Genomic DNA, 12,634 nt, shown 5'->3' with positions numbered 1-12,634 from the left:
TTTGTGCTCTTTGTCTTCTATTTTCATGGTTCAAATAATTGAACAACAAAACAGTGAAGAAATCTGTACAACCATTTTCACCAGGACAAGAAGAAAAGTCATGAAATGTAAACATTTTGTCTTTTTGAAGTTTAGAACAAACTTTAAATTAATAAAAGATGTCTGGATGTAGACCTGGTTGCTCTGTGGTAGATGGAACAATGGCAACCTAAAGCAAAGTCCTGCTGCAACATCACCAGCAATCAGCCATCTACACGTGGTGGTAACACACTTGACCATGTTTACACTCCCTTCTGGGAAATATATAAGGCTCTTTCTTATCCCTCTTCAGCAAATTCTGATCACATCTCAGTTCTGCTTCTGCGTATACACAAATCTCAAGAAGTACCTAAAGTAAACTAGTCTCAATCATCCATGCAAGCTGTCCTCAGAAGAACAGTTTTCTGCTTTTCTCCTTACTTTCTGTGTAACGTTACTTTTACAGCAATGTCTCTGAAATAAAAAAAGTCCACTCTGGACCCAGGGGTTTTAGCCAACTATAGACCGATTTCTAACCTCCCCTTCCTCTCTAAGATTCTGGAGAAAGTAGTCGCCAAAGAGTTGTGTGAATTTCCACATAACAATAGTTTATTTGAGGATTTTCAGTCACGATTTAGAGTTCATCATAGCACAGAGACAGCTCTGGTTAAAGTTAATAATGACCTTCTGACTGCTTCTGACAATGGACTTGTCTCTGTACTTGTATTATTAGATCTTAGTGCTGCATTTGACACCATTGACCATAATATTCTTTTAGAGAGACTTGAGCATCAAATTGGCATTAAAGGAACCGCACTAAGCTGGTTTAAGTCATATTTATCAGATCGCTCGCAGTTTGTACATGTTAACGATGAATCTTCAATAAATACTACAGTTAGTCATGGAGTTCCACAAGGTTCTGTACTTGGACCAATACTATTTACTTTATATATGCTCCCTTTAGGCAACATTATTAGGAATCACTCCATTAACTTTCACTGTTATGCAGATGATACACAGTTATATCTATCAATCAAACCCAATGAAATTAATCAATTATCTAAATTACAAACATGTCTTACGGACATAAAATCCTGGATGACCTGCAATTTTCTGATGTTAAACTCAGAAAAAAACGAAATTCTTGTTCTTGGCCCCAAAAACCTTAGAGACTCACTGTCTAAAGATATAGTTACTTTAGATGGCATTAACTTGGCCTCTAGCACCACTGTCAGGAATCTTGGAGTTATCTTTGATCAGGATTTATCATTTAACTCCCACATAAAGCAGACCTCTAGGACCGCCTTCTTTCATTTACGTAATATTAGAAAAATTAGACACATCCTATCACAGACAGATGCAGAAAAACTAATCCATGCATTTGTTACTTCAAGGCTGGATTACTGCAACTCTTTATTATCAGGTTGCCCCAATAAGTCCATTAAAACGCTCCAATTAATTCAGAACGCTGCAACATGAGTACTGACAGGAACTAGAAAAAGAGATCACATCTCTCCTGTACTAGCTTCTCTGCATTGGCTCCCTGTAAAATGTAGAATTGAATTTAAAATCCTCCTCCTCACCTATAAAGCTCTTCATGGTCAGGCCCCTTCATATCTTAAAGAGCTCATAGTACCCTATTACCCCTCTAGAACACTACGTTCTCTGAATGCTGGGCTACTTGTGGTTCCTATAGTCTCTAAAAGTAGAACAGGAGCCAGAGCCTTCAGTTACCAAGCTCCTCTCCTGTGGAACCAGCTTCCAGTTGTGGTTCGGGAGGCAGACATCCTCACCACATTCAAGAGTAGGCTTAAGACATTCCTCTTTGATAAAGCTTATAGTTAGGGCTGGATCAGGTGAGTCCTGAACCATCCCTTAGTTATGCTGCTATAGGCCTAGACTATCGGGGGATTTCCCATGGTGCACTGAGCTCCTCCCTTCCTCTCTCTTTCTGCACTCATTCATGTTCCATTTATGCATGTTACTAACTTCACTTCTTCCCCGGAGTTCTTGTGCTTTCTCGTCTCGCAGGTTCTTATTGATCCTGGTGGAGCCTCCTCTCTCTCTCTCTCTCTCTCACCCCAACTGGTCGAGACAGACGACCACCCACCTAGAGCCGGAGGATCTGTCCTAGGTTTCTGCCTTTTAACAGGCAGTTTTTCCTTGCCCTTGTCGCCAAGTGCTTGCTCATGGTGGTACTGTTGGGTCTCTGTAATTAATGTTAAAGAGTTCGGTCTAGACCTGCTCTATTTGAAAAGTGTCCTGAGATAACTTCTGTTATGAATTGGCGCTATACAAATAAAATTGAATTGAATTGAATTGAAATGAGGAAGAAGTTCAATTATCAGCTGCTGTTCAACAGTAGAGACAAACATGAATTTATTAATTATTACTAATATAACTGGTCAGTGCTGATTGATTAGCTAGTACAGTAGTGTTACACAGTACATCAGCTGAAATGTTTGTTCTCTATTTCTAGATATTGTGGTAAAAACATTTCACTAAGGTTTCAAATCTGAATCCGGACCAGTGAAGCTGCGGAGGATCTCCAGGCGTGTTTGGACCTTCACGCACCAGGGTGAGTTATAACAATGACAAACCCTGGTTCACAGCCAAACTCAGACAGTTAAGCGTCCGGTATACTCGACGCAGACCAACTGTCGCGCGACAACGTGACGTCACGGGATCACCGTGACTATCTATACTTGCGCGTGGTGGTCGCGGCACTTGTTGCAGTCTTCTCCTGAACAGAGGTGTCGCTAGTGAGGAAAGGCTACCGAGTTTGCTATTTCTACGCACTAGAAGAAGAAAAAGTATTTTTTTTTTTTCTTCTTTCCAAATCGGTCGCGGAGGTTCTTCCAAATATTCCAGCATATGTCCTCCTCAATTCCAACATTCATGGCGATTTCTCGCCATGAATTCCGGCAACTCTGTGCTCCTTTATTGAAGGATCGTACAGATTGTCCATCTTCCTGTTTCCGGTTTGTCGCACGCAGCTGAAAAAAAAAAGTGGTGCGCGACACGGCGTGACCGGGATAAAATCCTGGCGCGCCAGCGAGATCTACGTCATTTTAATGTCACGTTGTCGCACGACAGCTCGAGTGCGTCGAGTATACTGGGCGCTTTACAGTTGCAGAAGGAGCAAGCGTTCAGGAGTGGGGACAGGGAAAGGTTTAAGGAGTCAAAGTACAAGTTTAGCAAGGCGGTGAGAGAAGCTAAACGACAATACTCTGAGAAACTTCAACATAAATTCTCAGCCAATGACTCTGGTTCTGTCTGGAAGGGGCTCAGACAGATAACCAACTACAATCCTAAAACCCCCACTCCATAAATGACTTGCGCCTGGCAAACGAGCTTAATGAGTTCTACTGCGCTTCAACAGACTAAGGAGCAGTCCTGACAATATCCCCTGTGACACCCCTCACCAGTGCCACCTCACCTTTCTTTTAGTGTTTTAGTTTTAGTTGCTGCACTATTTTGGTCTTACTCATTCATTCACATACACACAAAGGTTAAAAGGGTGACTTACAGGTCCAAACTTCGCATCCTCAGCCTCATACGTGTAATGATCCAGAGCGATGAAGTAGAATCCCGATTCAACCTGATCACAGCGTCGACCAAACATGTGATCTCTGCAGACGCATTGGCCGTTCACCTGATCACACCTGCAGGAAGAACGGAAGTGGAAAATGTCAAACCAAAAAAGAAAACTGAAACAGAAAAAAACTGATCTAATTCATCTGAATTACATGTTATTTTGTATCTCCAGTCCTGTGATTTGTACTTCCAGCTACATCTTGTTTTATTCTTGTGTTGCAGATTTAAAACAAGAAAACTAGGATCTGGTTAAAACTGTTTATTAGGACAAAGACACAGTTAAATGCTAACAATTAGTTGTTAACTGTTAGCAGTTAGCTGTGATTTGGATCTGAACTCACTGGTTGTTGATGGCTCCTCCCAGGTCACAGTCACATGGCCTGCAGCCGTCCATATCATTACTGAGACCCCAGTGTTCAGACTGAAAACGCACACACACACACACACACACACACACAGCAGATGTCAGAGACACATCATTAAGTCATTTTCAGTCCTGTAAAAAACCTGATTTAAAGCTGAGAGAGGAAGTCATCCAGGCTGAAATCTCGTATACACACACAATAAACACATAAACACACACAGATTAAACACATAAACACACACAGATTAAACACATAAACACACACACAATAAACATATGCTGTGTAACAACAGTAAATGTATTTTAATGTAATTTCTTACCAAACACTGGTCACAGTCCCGTCCAGTCACCAGACGTTTACAGAAGCAACTTCCTGTTTCACTGTCGCATGGATTTCCTCCCGGAACTGTTCCCACGGGACTGCAGGTACATGCTGAAACACAGTAATAATACACAGTGACAGTGAGTGTACATGCTGCAACGCAGTGTATTTGTGTATGTTGTAGGTGTTACATGTCAGGTCGTACCCTTGCAGCCTTCAGGCTGGTCACTCAGCCCATAGTGTGCCTCTTTGCAGCTCTCACAGCGCTCTCCCTCCACGTTGACTTTACAGCGACACTGACCGGCGATCAGACCGGCTCGAACGTCTGTCATCCGGTCGCATATTCCTCCATTCAGAGAGCCAACTGGGTCGCAGTTACAGGCTACAGAAACACACACAGGACAAAATTCACTTTGAGGAGGAAGACTTCATTACAGAGGATTCATTCAGAAAAAAAAAGGTCACAGTCTGGACTCAGTGGTGGACTCACGTTGGCAGATGTTGGGGTCTCGAACGTCCCGCTCTGGATGCTGGTAGTAGAACGGTTTACACTGCTCACAGTTGTGTCCAGCAGTGTTGTGATTACACTCGTCACAAACTCCTCCACTGACGTTTCCTGAAGCCACGAACACGGCCATATCAAAGTGACACGAGTCCGAGTGCTGGTTGCAGTTGCACTCTACAGACACCACAGAAGAAGAAGCCAATAGATCAAGTCATGATGATTGATTATTGCTCATTATGAATTTATAAAACAAACTGAAGGGACAGTTGGATCAGGATCAGATCAAAGGTCTAATCTAAGTTCACTAGAACCAAGTAGGGACTGGGTTTGTACTGGCTGTCTTCTAGTAGAGACCAGCAGACAATCATAGGGACTAGTAGAAACCAGTACAGAGCAGTGATCAAGACCAGAAGAGGCCAGAATAAATCAGTATAAACCAGAAGGGACCAGCAGAGACAGAGGTAAAGACCAGAGAAAACTACTACTACTGACTCACTCTTGCAGGCGTTGGTGTTGCGTCCCTCAGCTGGTCTCCAGGGAAGGTCGTGATGGAAGTCCTGACACTGTTCACAGTTCAGACCTTTAGTGTTGTGGTTACACATACAGTGACCATGAACCTGAAGACACAAAATCATAAAATAATCAATAATCAATCAATGTTCAGAGACCTGGTCCCTTCAAGACTCCTCGTTTCCCCCCAGGACTCACCATGCCCTCCCTGATCTGCCCGGCTCCCTGGATGGGGGCACACTCGGAAGCGTGTCCGTAACAGAAGCAGTTCCCTCGGACAACCATGTCATAGATGGCGTAGTAATACTTCTCTTTGATCTCCATCCGAGAGTCTAGCAGGTTGTCACCAAGTGTGTGCAGTTTGGTGAACTTCACCCGCAGGTTGGTGATCTTCAACATGTCTACAATCAATAACAGCTGATCAGTGACTGACTGATTAAGAACCCAACACATAGTATAGCAGTCATTAAAGTTAAATAATAGTTGATCAATATCCCTAACTGATCATATAGGAGTTATAAAAGGTCAATAACCAGGTCGGTACGAGGAGACATACTTTGGATTCTGGGGCTGTAGGGGTCATCGATTCTGAACGCCGGGTCCAGAACTCTGAAAATCACCTGGGGAAAAAAATTACAAATTATCTTCTGTGACATCACAGTGAATCAGATGTGTTATGACATCATTTACCCTTTAACCCAGTGGTTAGCAGACTATTTCAATTCAATTCAATTCAATTCAATTCAATTCAATTTTATTTGTATAGCGCCAATTCATAACAGAAGTTATCTCAGGACACTTTTCAAATAGAGCAGGTCTAGACCGAACTCTTTAAAACATTAATTACAGAGACTAGCGGTCAGCAGTACCTCTCCTTCAGTGGACGGCTCGATGTCAGAGTAACGTGAGTCACAGATGACATCATCGACCTTCTGCATTGGACCGTTGGAAACGGACGGGAAAGAAGTCTCGCAGTCGTAGGCGAAGTAGCGATAAACCTGCCACGTCTTCCCAAAGTCAGCCGACCGCTCAATCACCATGGCAGCAGGTCGAAACGTCTGAGGAGAGAGAACTGTGTTAGAGAACAGTTCTGTTGATCCCACAGGACGACAGAGAGCAAACAAGTTCTTCTTCTTGGGCTGGACCAGCAGACAGCAGAGTCAGCACTACGTGATTTTAGTCCTGATTTTACATTCGCTGACAGTTTTTTCGCAGACAAACACCCACAGCTCAGAGGCATATCAGTTGCTTTGTGTGAACTGCTGACACCTTATAGATGCCTGAAAAACGTGCCTGTGTAGAACTTACCTTAAAGGTCATGATGAGGTGTGTGAAGTGAAACTCAGCCTCCAGGTTGAGCTGGACGGTAACATTCTCCAGACCTGCAGACAGTGAGAAACAGGGAGATACATCATTAAATCAATAAGCTATAATATTGTTTGTATTAGATCAGCCAGTTTTAGTTGTTCTTTTCATCACTTTATGATGTCTCTGGATCACAAATGGTTGTCTACGACTCAGTAATTAGTCTAAAGCAGTACATCAACCCTTTATTATCCTATTTTAAATATTTTTTCCAGGTTTCCCCTAACCAGCACAAGAAATGTCTGGCAAAACAAAAGAAAATCAGTCTCTGATTTATTGACTGTAAAAAACAGATAACAGATGACTAATAAAACAGATGTTTCCCTATACTGATGCAAGTTTGTTTTCTTTCGCAAATCCATTTTCTTAATTTTTGTCATTGAATATTGACACTGGTTTCCCGTTCACAGTGAATAAACATCAGTGCTTTTCTTCGTCTTCTTCTGTGAGGTTTTACTGCAGTTAATGATTGCATTTAAAACATGTTGAATATAAAATGTGGTTTATTGAATTTCCATCCCCTGCAGTACTCAAAAGTCCCTCAAGGGGTATGCATACCCCCAATAGAGAAACACTGGTCTCAGCAAGACTTTGAGTTCCTGGTCTAATTCCTGGAACAACCTTGTGTGAAAGGGGCTGTTTGACTCTGACAAGAAGTCTTGGTTTAATAAAATAATGTCAGCTGATCTGTGATAAGTTAATCAGACTGTGAATCTTGCTGCCTCTGTAGTTTGAGGAGGAGTTCTAACCTCTGCCCTCTGACTGACCTCTGCCCTGTGTGTGGTTGTTCTCACCATTCTCAGACTGCCACCAGGTCTTCAGTCGGTTCGGAGCAAACGTTGTGACAACATTCTCGATACGATGACCTCTTGGCTGATCGGTCAGCTTGTCGTAGAGGTCCGTGGAGTCGCATACAAAACACTTCTTCTCTTCCTGGTTAATAAGACACAGTGGGGGGGGGGTATGAATTCCTCACATTCCTCTCTGCTTGAGCTCAGAAGAGATCAGAAGAAACTTCCTGACCGCAGACTTTTCAACACGAATTACATCTCTTTGATTTACTTCCTGTTCTAAAGTCAAACAACATTTTGTAGAAAAAAGTTTAAGCCTTTAAAGCTTCGACTGTTTCACTTTATAATAAGTTTCTTTCCCTTCAGATTAATTATAGATTTTATTTGAAACCTTGGATTTTCTTTCTGTTCTGAGCCTTTAAAGTTCTGGTGTCAGGGACTTTGTGTTAAAGTTTTACTTTGTTCACTTTGACCTGTGTATACCTGTTGTCACCTGCTGCCGTTCAGTAAAGATATAGGATGAAATCAACTTTAATGTTTGTTCTGGCAGTAGAACAAAAGCTACCAGTCTGTCTGTCTGACCGATATCCAACCTTGTCTACAGAAACAACTTCACACTGAGCATTCTCAGTTTACTCTCTCATCCTGATTGGACACCCACAGTTTATTTCCTCCACAGAAACATCTGGACAAACATCTGTCTGTTGTCAGAGCTCTACGTTCCCTTATAGGGAGCTGATTTAAACAGGAAACACTTCAGACTGTAATACACACACATACACACACACACACACACACAGACACACACACACACACACACACTTTAACTAAAGACTAAACACTGTTCAATCAAATTGAAGCAGGACAGAAACAGTGCAGGAGGTATTCAGACTGAAATCTGCTGTGTGTGTGTTAATTAGAGAATCACTTCTTTAAACAGTTTAATTCACGTCTGGTTCAGCCAGAAAAGGTTTTGAAGAAAATGTAATTGAGCTATATTCTTTTTGGGGAGACCAGAAAGTAGAGCATTACAGTAATCATTTTTTCAAATTACAGTGAGCAGCACTGTCTCTGTATTGGCTTCAAAGAGAAACTCTGACATATCAACGGCAAAGCACTGAACATTCTCAGTGCTTACAAAAACATCTCTGTCATTAAGATTTAAACCAATTAAAAACAGGCCAACCAGACTGATGTCTTCCCCAGAGAATGGATACCTGTATATCATATTTTTAATATATTGTTTACCTGTGTATTATATTGTTTCTGTGTTGTTTACCTGTATATTATATTGTTTATGTGTTGTTTATCTTTATATAGTATTTATTACCTGCAGGTGGCTGACGATGCAGAACGGTTGGGGTTGGCCTAGTCCACAGGTGGAGGTGGATGACAGTTGGTGGGCTCGGCCAATCAGAAGGTCTCCTGTTGCTGGGTAACAGCTGCCCTCAGTGCACACGTCACTGAACTCTGGAAGGCTGACGTCATCCTGGGCCCTGCCCACCTGAGCACAGGTAAACACCTGCAGAGCTAAAAGCAGAGACTCATATTATGAAAATCTGACTTAACCAGAATTAAAATCAGACTTTAAAAGAAAAACTACAATGAGGTGTTGAAGCCCCGCCCCCATTTGACTGACAGGTAAATAACGACACCACTTCTGATTTAATCATTAATCATTTCTAAACACATTAAAGGTCCGGGGATTTAGTGGCATCTAGTGGTGAAGTTACAGATTGAAACCAAACTCAGATTTTACAAACACAGCAAATTGTAACCAATGTGCTTGCCCAGATATTAGAGCTATATTTGTTTAGAAGAGTTTGAGAGTAGTTGTTTTATCATTAATAATTTCTAAACCCATTAAACATATTAAAGGTTTAGATTTAGTGGCATCTAGTGGTGAAGTTACAGATTGCAACCAAACACAGTAAACTGTAACCAATGTGCTTCCCCAGATATTAGAGCTATATTTGTTTAGAAGAGTTTGAGAGTTCTTGATTGAGGAGAAATGTGACAGAATTTTTATTATTTGGGCTTAATTGTAAATTTGACAAATGTTAACACTCAGTGGTTTCTTTATTTGTGTGTGTTTGGATACTACTGCGGAACAACAACAAAAACAACAATGGGAATGCTGTATTTGTTTATGTTTTTATTTATCTATAGAGCACATGTGGACATATCAATACCTCTGATTTAATGAATAATTAAAAAGCATTATTTTCTACAACAATCAATCAATCAGTCTCTAAAATATCTTAAGACTCCTTAAATGTCCAAAACATCAAAAAGAGAAAAATCTGATTTGATTGAATAGATTTCATTGCCCCTCCTTTAATCAATAAACCAGTATATCAGTAACTAATTAATTGATTGACCAGATTAATGATAAAGATTTTCTCTGTTGATCAATGAATCACTGTATCCATAAAAGTTGTTTGATTTACTCAAAGGGAAACAAAGACTGAGAGAGAGTTGGGATCAACAAAATTACTGATTGATTAACTATTGGTTGAATGGTCGATTCAGTTTTAATCAAAGTATTGTTAAAGTACTGAAGTACTTATAAAGTATTGTTACAGTATTAATAAAGTATTGTTAAAGTACTGAAGTACTTATAAAGTATCACAGTATTGGTTAAGTATTGTTATAGTACTGATAAAGTACTGATGAAGTACTGTTGTATTTTCAGAGTAAACTCACCAAGCAGAACCGCCTGCTGAAGCTCCAACATGCTGATCATCCAGATTCTGATTCTCAGAGACGAAAACCTAAAAACCAACAGAACCTGAGACCTCCAGAAACCTCCAGAGTATGAGAACTCTGCAAAGATTCAGACTGTGAAAACCTCCAGAAACCAGACACCCTCAAACCGTCTAAACCTCCTGAAATCCTGCAGAGACTGCCAGACCCCCAGGACCCCGGAGACCTCCTCAGACTTGAGAGCCCGCCTCCTCAGTCTGCCACATATCCGGCCTGCCTTTCAAAATAAACCTGGGTGTTTATGTGTATTCTGTTAAATAGATTATTTTTACAGAGAAATCAGGTTCATGGATCCACAAATGAAGAGATTTATATGTGAAAAACCAACTAGAAAAGCGTTATTACATTAGAAATGTTTGTGTCTATTATATTTGTATATTATGTTTAAATTATTTAATTTTTTCATAAGAAGATCACAAACAAACAATCCCTCGTTGTTTTTTGGACATCATGAATTTATTATTTTATAAAAAAAATCATAATAAATATTTTTTTTATATTTACTGAAGTTCTTCACAGACACTTTTGAAAAAAAACCATATCATTGTAACAGAAATAAGAGACAAATTTTGATAATATATTATGTCAATATATCAATATATTACAAACAACACAAAATGAACAAATAATGAACATATATATATATTCACACACACACACACACACATACAAAAACAACAGAAAACTTTATTGTGAAAACAAACTCTTAGGCCTTCCTGTCTGACTCCTTCAGACAATGAACCCTATATGGCCAAAAGTATGTGGACACTCTCTCCATAGTCTTTTCTGTTCTGAATAGAAATCTTTGAGTAACAGCAGACGAGTAAATAAATGAAATAATCAATCAAGGAATTCATATTTATTAATTAATTGATATTTTAAATGAATTAATTAACATTCCCAGACAAAACAAAGAGAAGAACAAACACAAATTAAACATGCAGCTCTCCACACACATTTGGCCATGTTGTATATATTAACTGTCAGAACTCCATTTAGAACTTCCTTTGGAAAACTGTTGCTTTAAACCTGAGGTGAACTTCTGACCACATATCACTTAAATATGTTCATGTGTTTTATCATTTCAGAAGCAACTCACAGTTGATTACGTTATAATAACAACAACAACAAACAAACACAATTCTAATTTTCAATAGTTTCTGCAGTAGTTTTATAGTTTTTCTCTTTGTGTAATGAAGAACCCCCCCCCCCTCCCCCTCAGGACAGAGAAAAGACATTCCTGACACCCCCCCCCCCCCCCACCCCCCCGACACACACACACACACACACACACTCCTCCCCCACAGTTAACCCTCACCTGGAACAACAAAGGAGGAGGTGTCTGTGTGTTCCCGACCCCCCACCTGAAGATCTGAAGACTTATTCAGGACTGAGTCCCCCGCTGCATTGTGGGTAATGACTGTGAACGTGTGGAGGCCTGCAGAGCCGAGTTGCCAGCCAATCAGAGATCAGCTCGTCTGTGTGAGGACAAAAATTAACACACACACACACACACACACACACACACAATGAAGCAGTTTGTAGTCAAAACTCTGATCCTGTTAAAAAGCCTAGCTGAAAGTAGTACAACCACAGTATTTTCTCTTTAACTTGACATATGTTTTATTTATTGAAAGTTAGATCTGTGTAATATTTACTCATTAAACAGTGTATAATCTCTAGATCTATGTTCTATATGTAGTTGATTCGATCAATAATCTATAACCATTAAACAGTGGATAAACTCTAGAGCTATGTCCTATATGTAGTTGATTCAATCAATAATCTCTGGAAATATACAAATCCACTGAGAGCAGTTGGTTGTCCAGTTCTCCAGTTGGGCTTTATGGTCGTCTCCATGTTGGTGTTTACTTAAATTCAATTCAATCTTATTTGTATAGCGGCAATTCATAACAGAAGTTATCTCAGGACACTTTTCAAATAGAGCAGGTCTAGACCGAACTCCTTATAACATTATTTACAGAGACCCAACAGTACCACCATGAGCAAGCACTTGGCGACGGGGGAAATGAAAAACTTCCTTTTAAGAGGCAGAAACCTAGGACAGATCCCAACTCTTGTTCGGTGGTCGTCTGCCTCGAACAGTTGGAGTGAGAGAGAGAGAGAGAGAGAGACAGAGCGAGAGAACAGAGGTAACGACAGAAGGACAGAGACAGAGACAGAGGTGCACAGCAACAACAGTAGCAACAACTACACTAATAGTAGTGACTAATGATGATGAACATGAAGAAGATGATGACAACGACGACGACAACAACGATGGGAGACAATGAGCACTGATTATAGTAATTATAGTATCTGTAGTAATAATAATAGTAATAATAATAATAACAATAATATCAGTGATATTAGCAATGGCAGTCAAGCGGGACCAT

General features: G+C 40.3%; 1 protein-coding gene and 1 pseudogene across 2 annotated transcripts in view; one reads left to right on the top strand and one right to left on the bottom strand.

Annotated features, from left to right (window-relative positions):
* Positions 1–11,640, bottom strand: part of lamb1a (laminin, beta 1a) — a 36,133-nt gene extending 24,493 nt beyond the window's left edge. Inside the window, exons 1-14 of one of the 2 annotated variants that reach the window (XM_051381193.1) lie at positions 11,557–11,640; positions 10,179–10,246; positions 8,803–9,002; positions 7,476–7,614; positions 6,625–6,698; positions 6,186–6,374; positions 5,873–5,936; positions 5,515–5,717; positions 5,303–5,423; positions 4,792–4,980; positions 4,507–4,683; positions 4,300–4,412; positions 3,957–4,036; positions 3,548–3,683 (exon numbers count right to left, since the gene is read on the bottom strand). In XM_051381193.1, coding sequence (XP_051237153.1) covers positions 3,548–3,683; positions 3,957–4,036; positions 4,300–4,412; positions 4,507–4,683; positions 4,792–4,980; positions 5,303–5,423; positions 5,515–5,717; positions 5,873–5,936; positions 6,186–6,374; positions 6,625–6,698; positions 7,476–7,614; positions 8,803–9,002; positions 10,179–10,218 — 1,725 coding nt within the window. In that variant the 5' untranslated portion in view covers positions 10,219–10,246; positions 11,557–11,640. Of the gene's footprint in view, positions 1–3,547; positions 3,684–3,956; positions 4,037–4,299; positions 4,413–4,506; positions 4,684–4,791; positions 4,981–5,302; positions 5,424–5,514; positions 5,718–5,872; positions 5,937–6,185; positions 6,375–6,624; positions 6,699–7,475; positions 7,615–8,802; positions 9,003–10,178; positions 10,421–11,556 lie in introns of those variants that run through there. The other variant, XM_051381192.1, reaches the window with a different exon arrangement.
* Positions 1–12,634, top strand: part of LOC127353840 (cadherin EGF LAG seven-pass G-type receptor 1-like) — a 147,680-nt pseudogene that overhangs the window by 113,547 nt on the left and 21,499 nt on the right.

This window comes from Dicentrarchus labrax, unplaced genomic scaffold (assembly GCF_905237075.1).
Source record: "Dicentrarchus labrax unplaced genomic scaffold, dlabrax2021, whole genome shotgun sequence".
NCBI classification, from domain to species: Eukaryota; Metazoa; Chordata; class Actinopteri; family Moronidae; genus Dicentrarchus; species Dicentrarchus labrax.
Note: the sequence above shows the minus strand (reverse complement) of the source record. Positions and strands in the feature narration are given on the sequence as shown.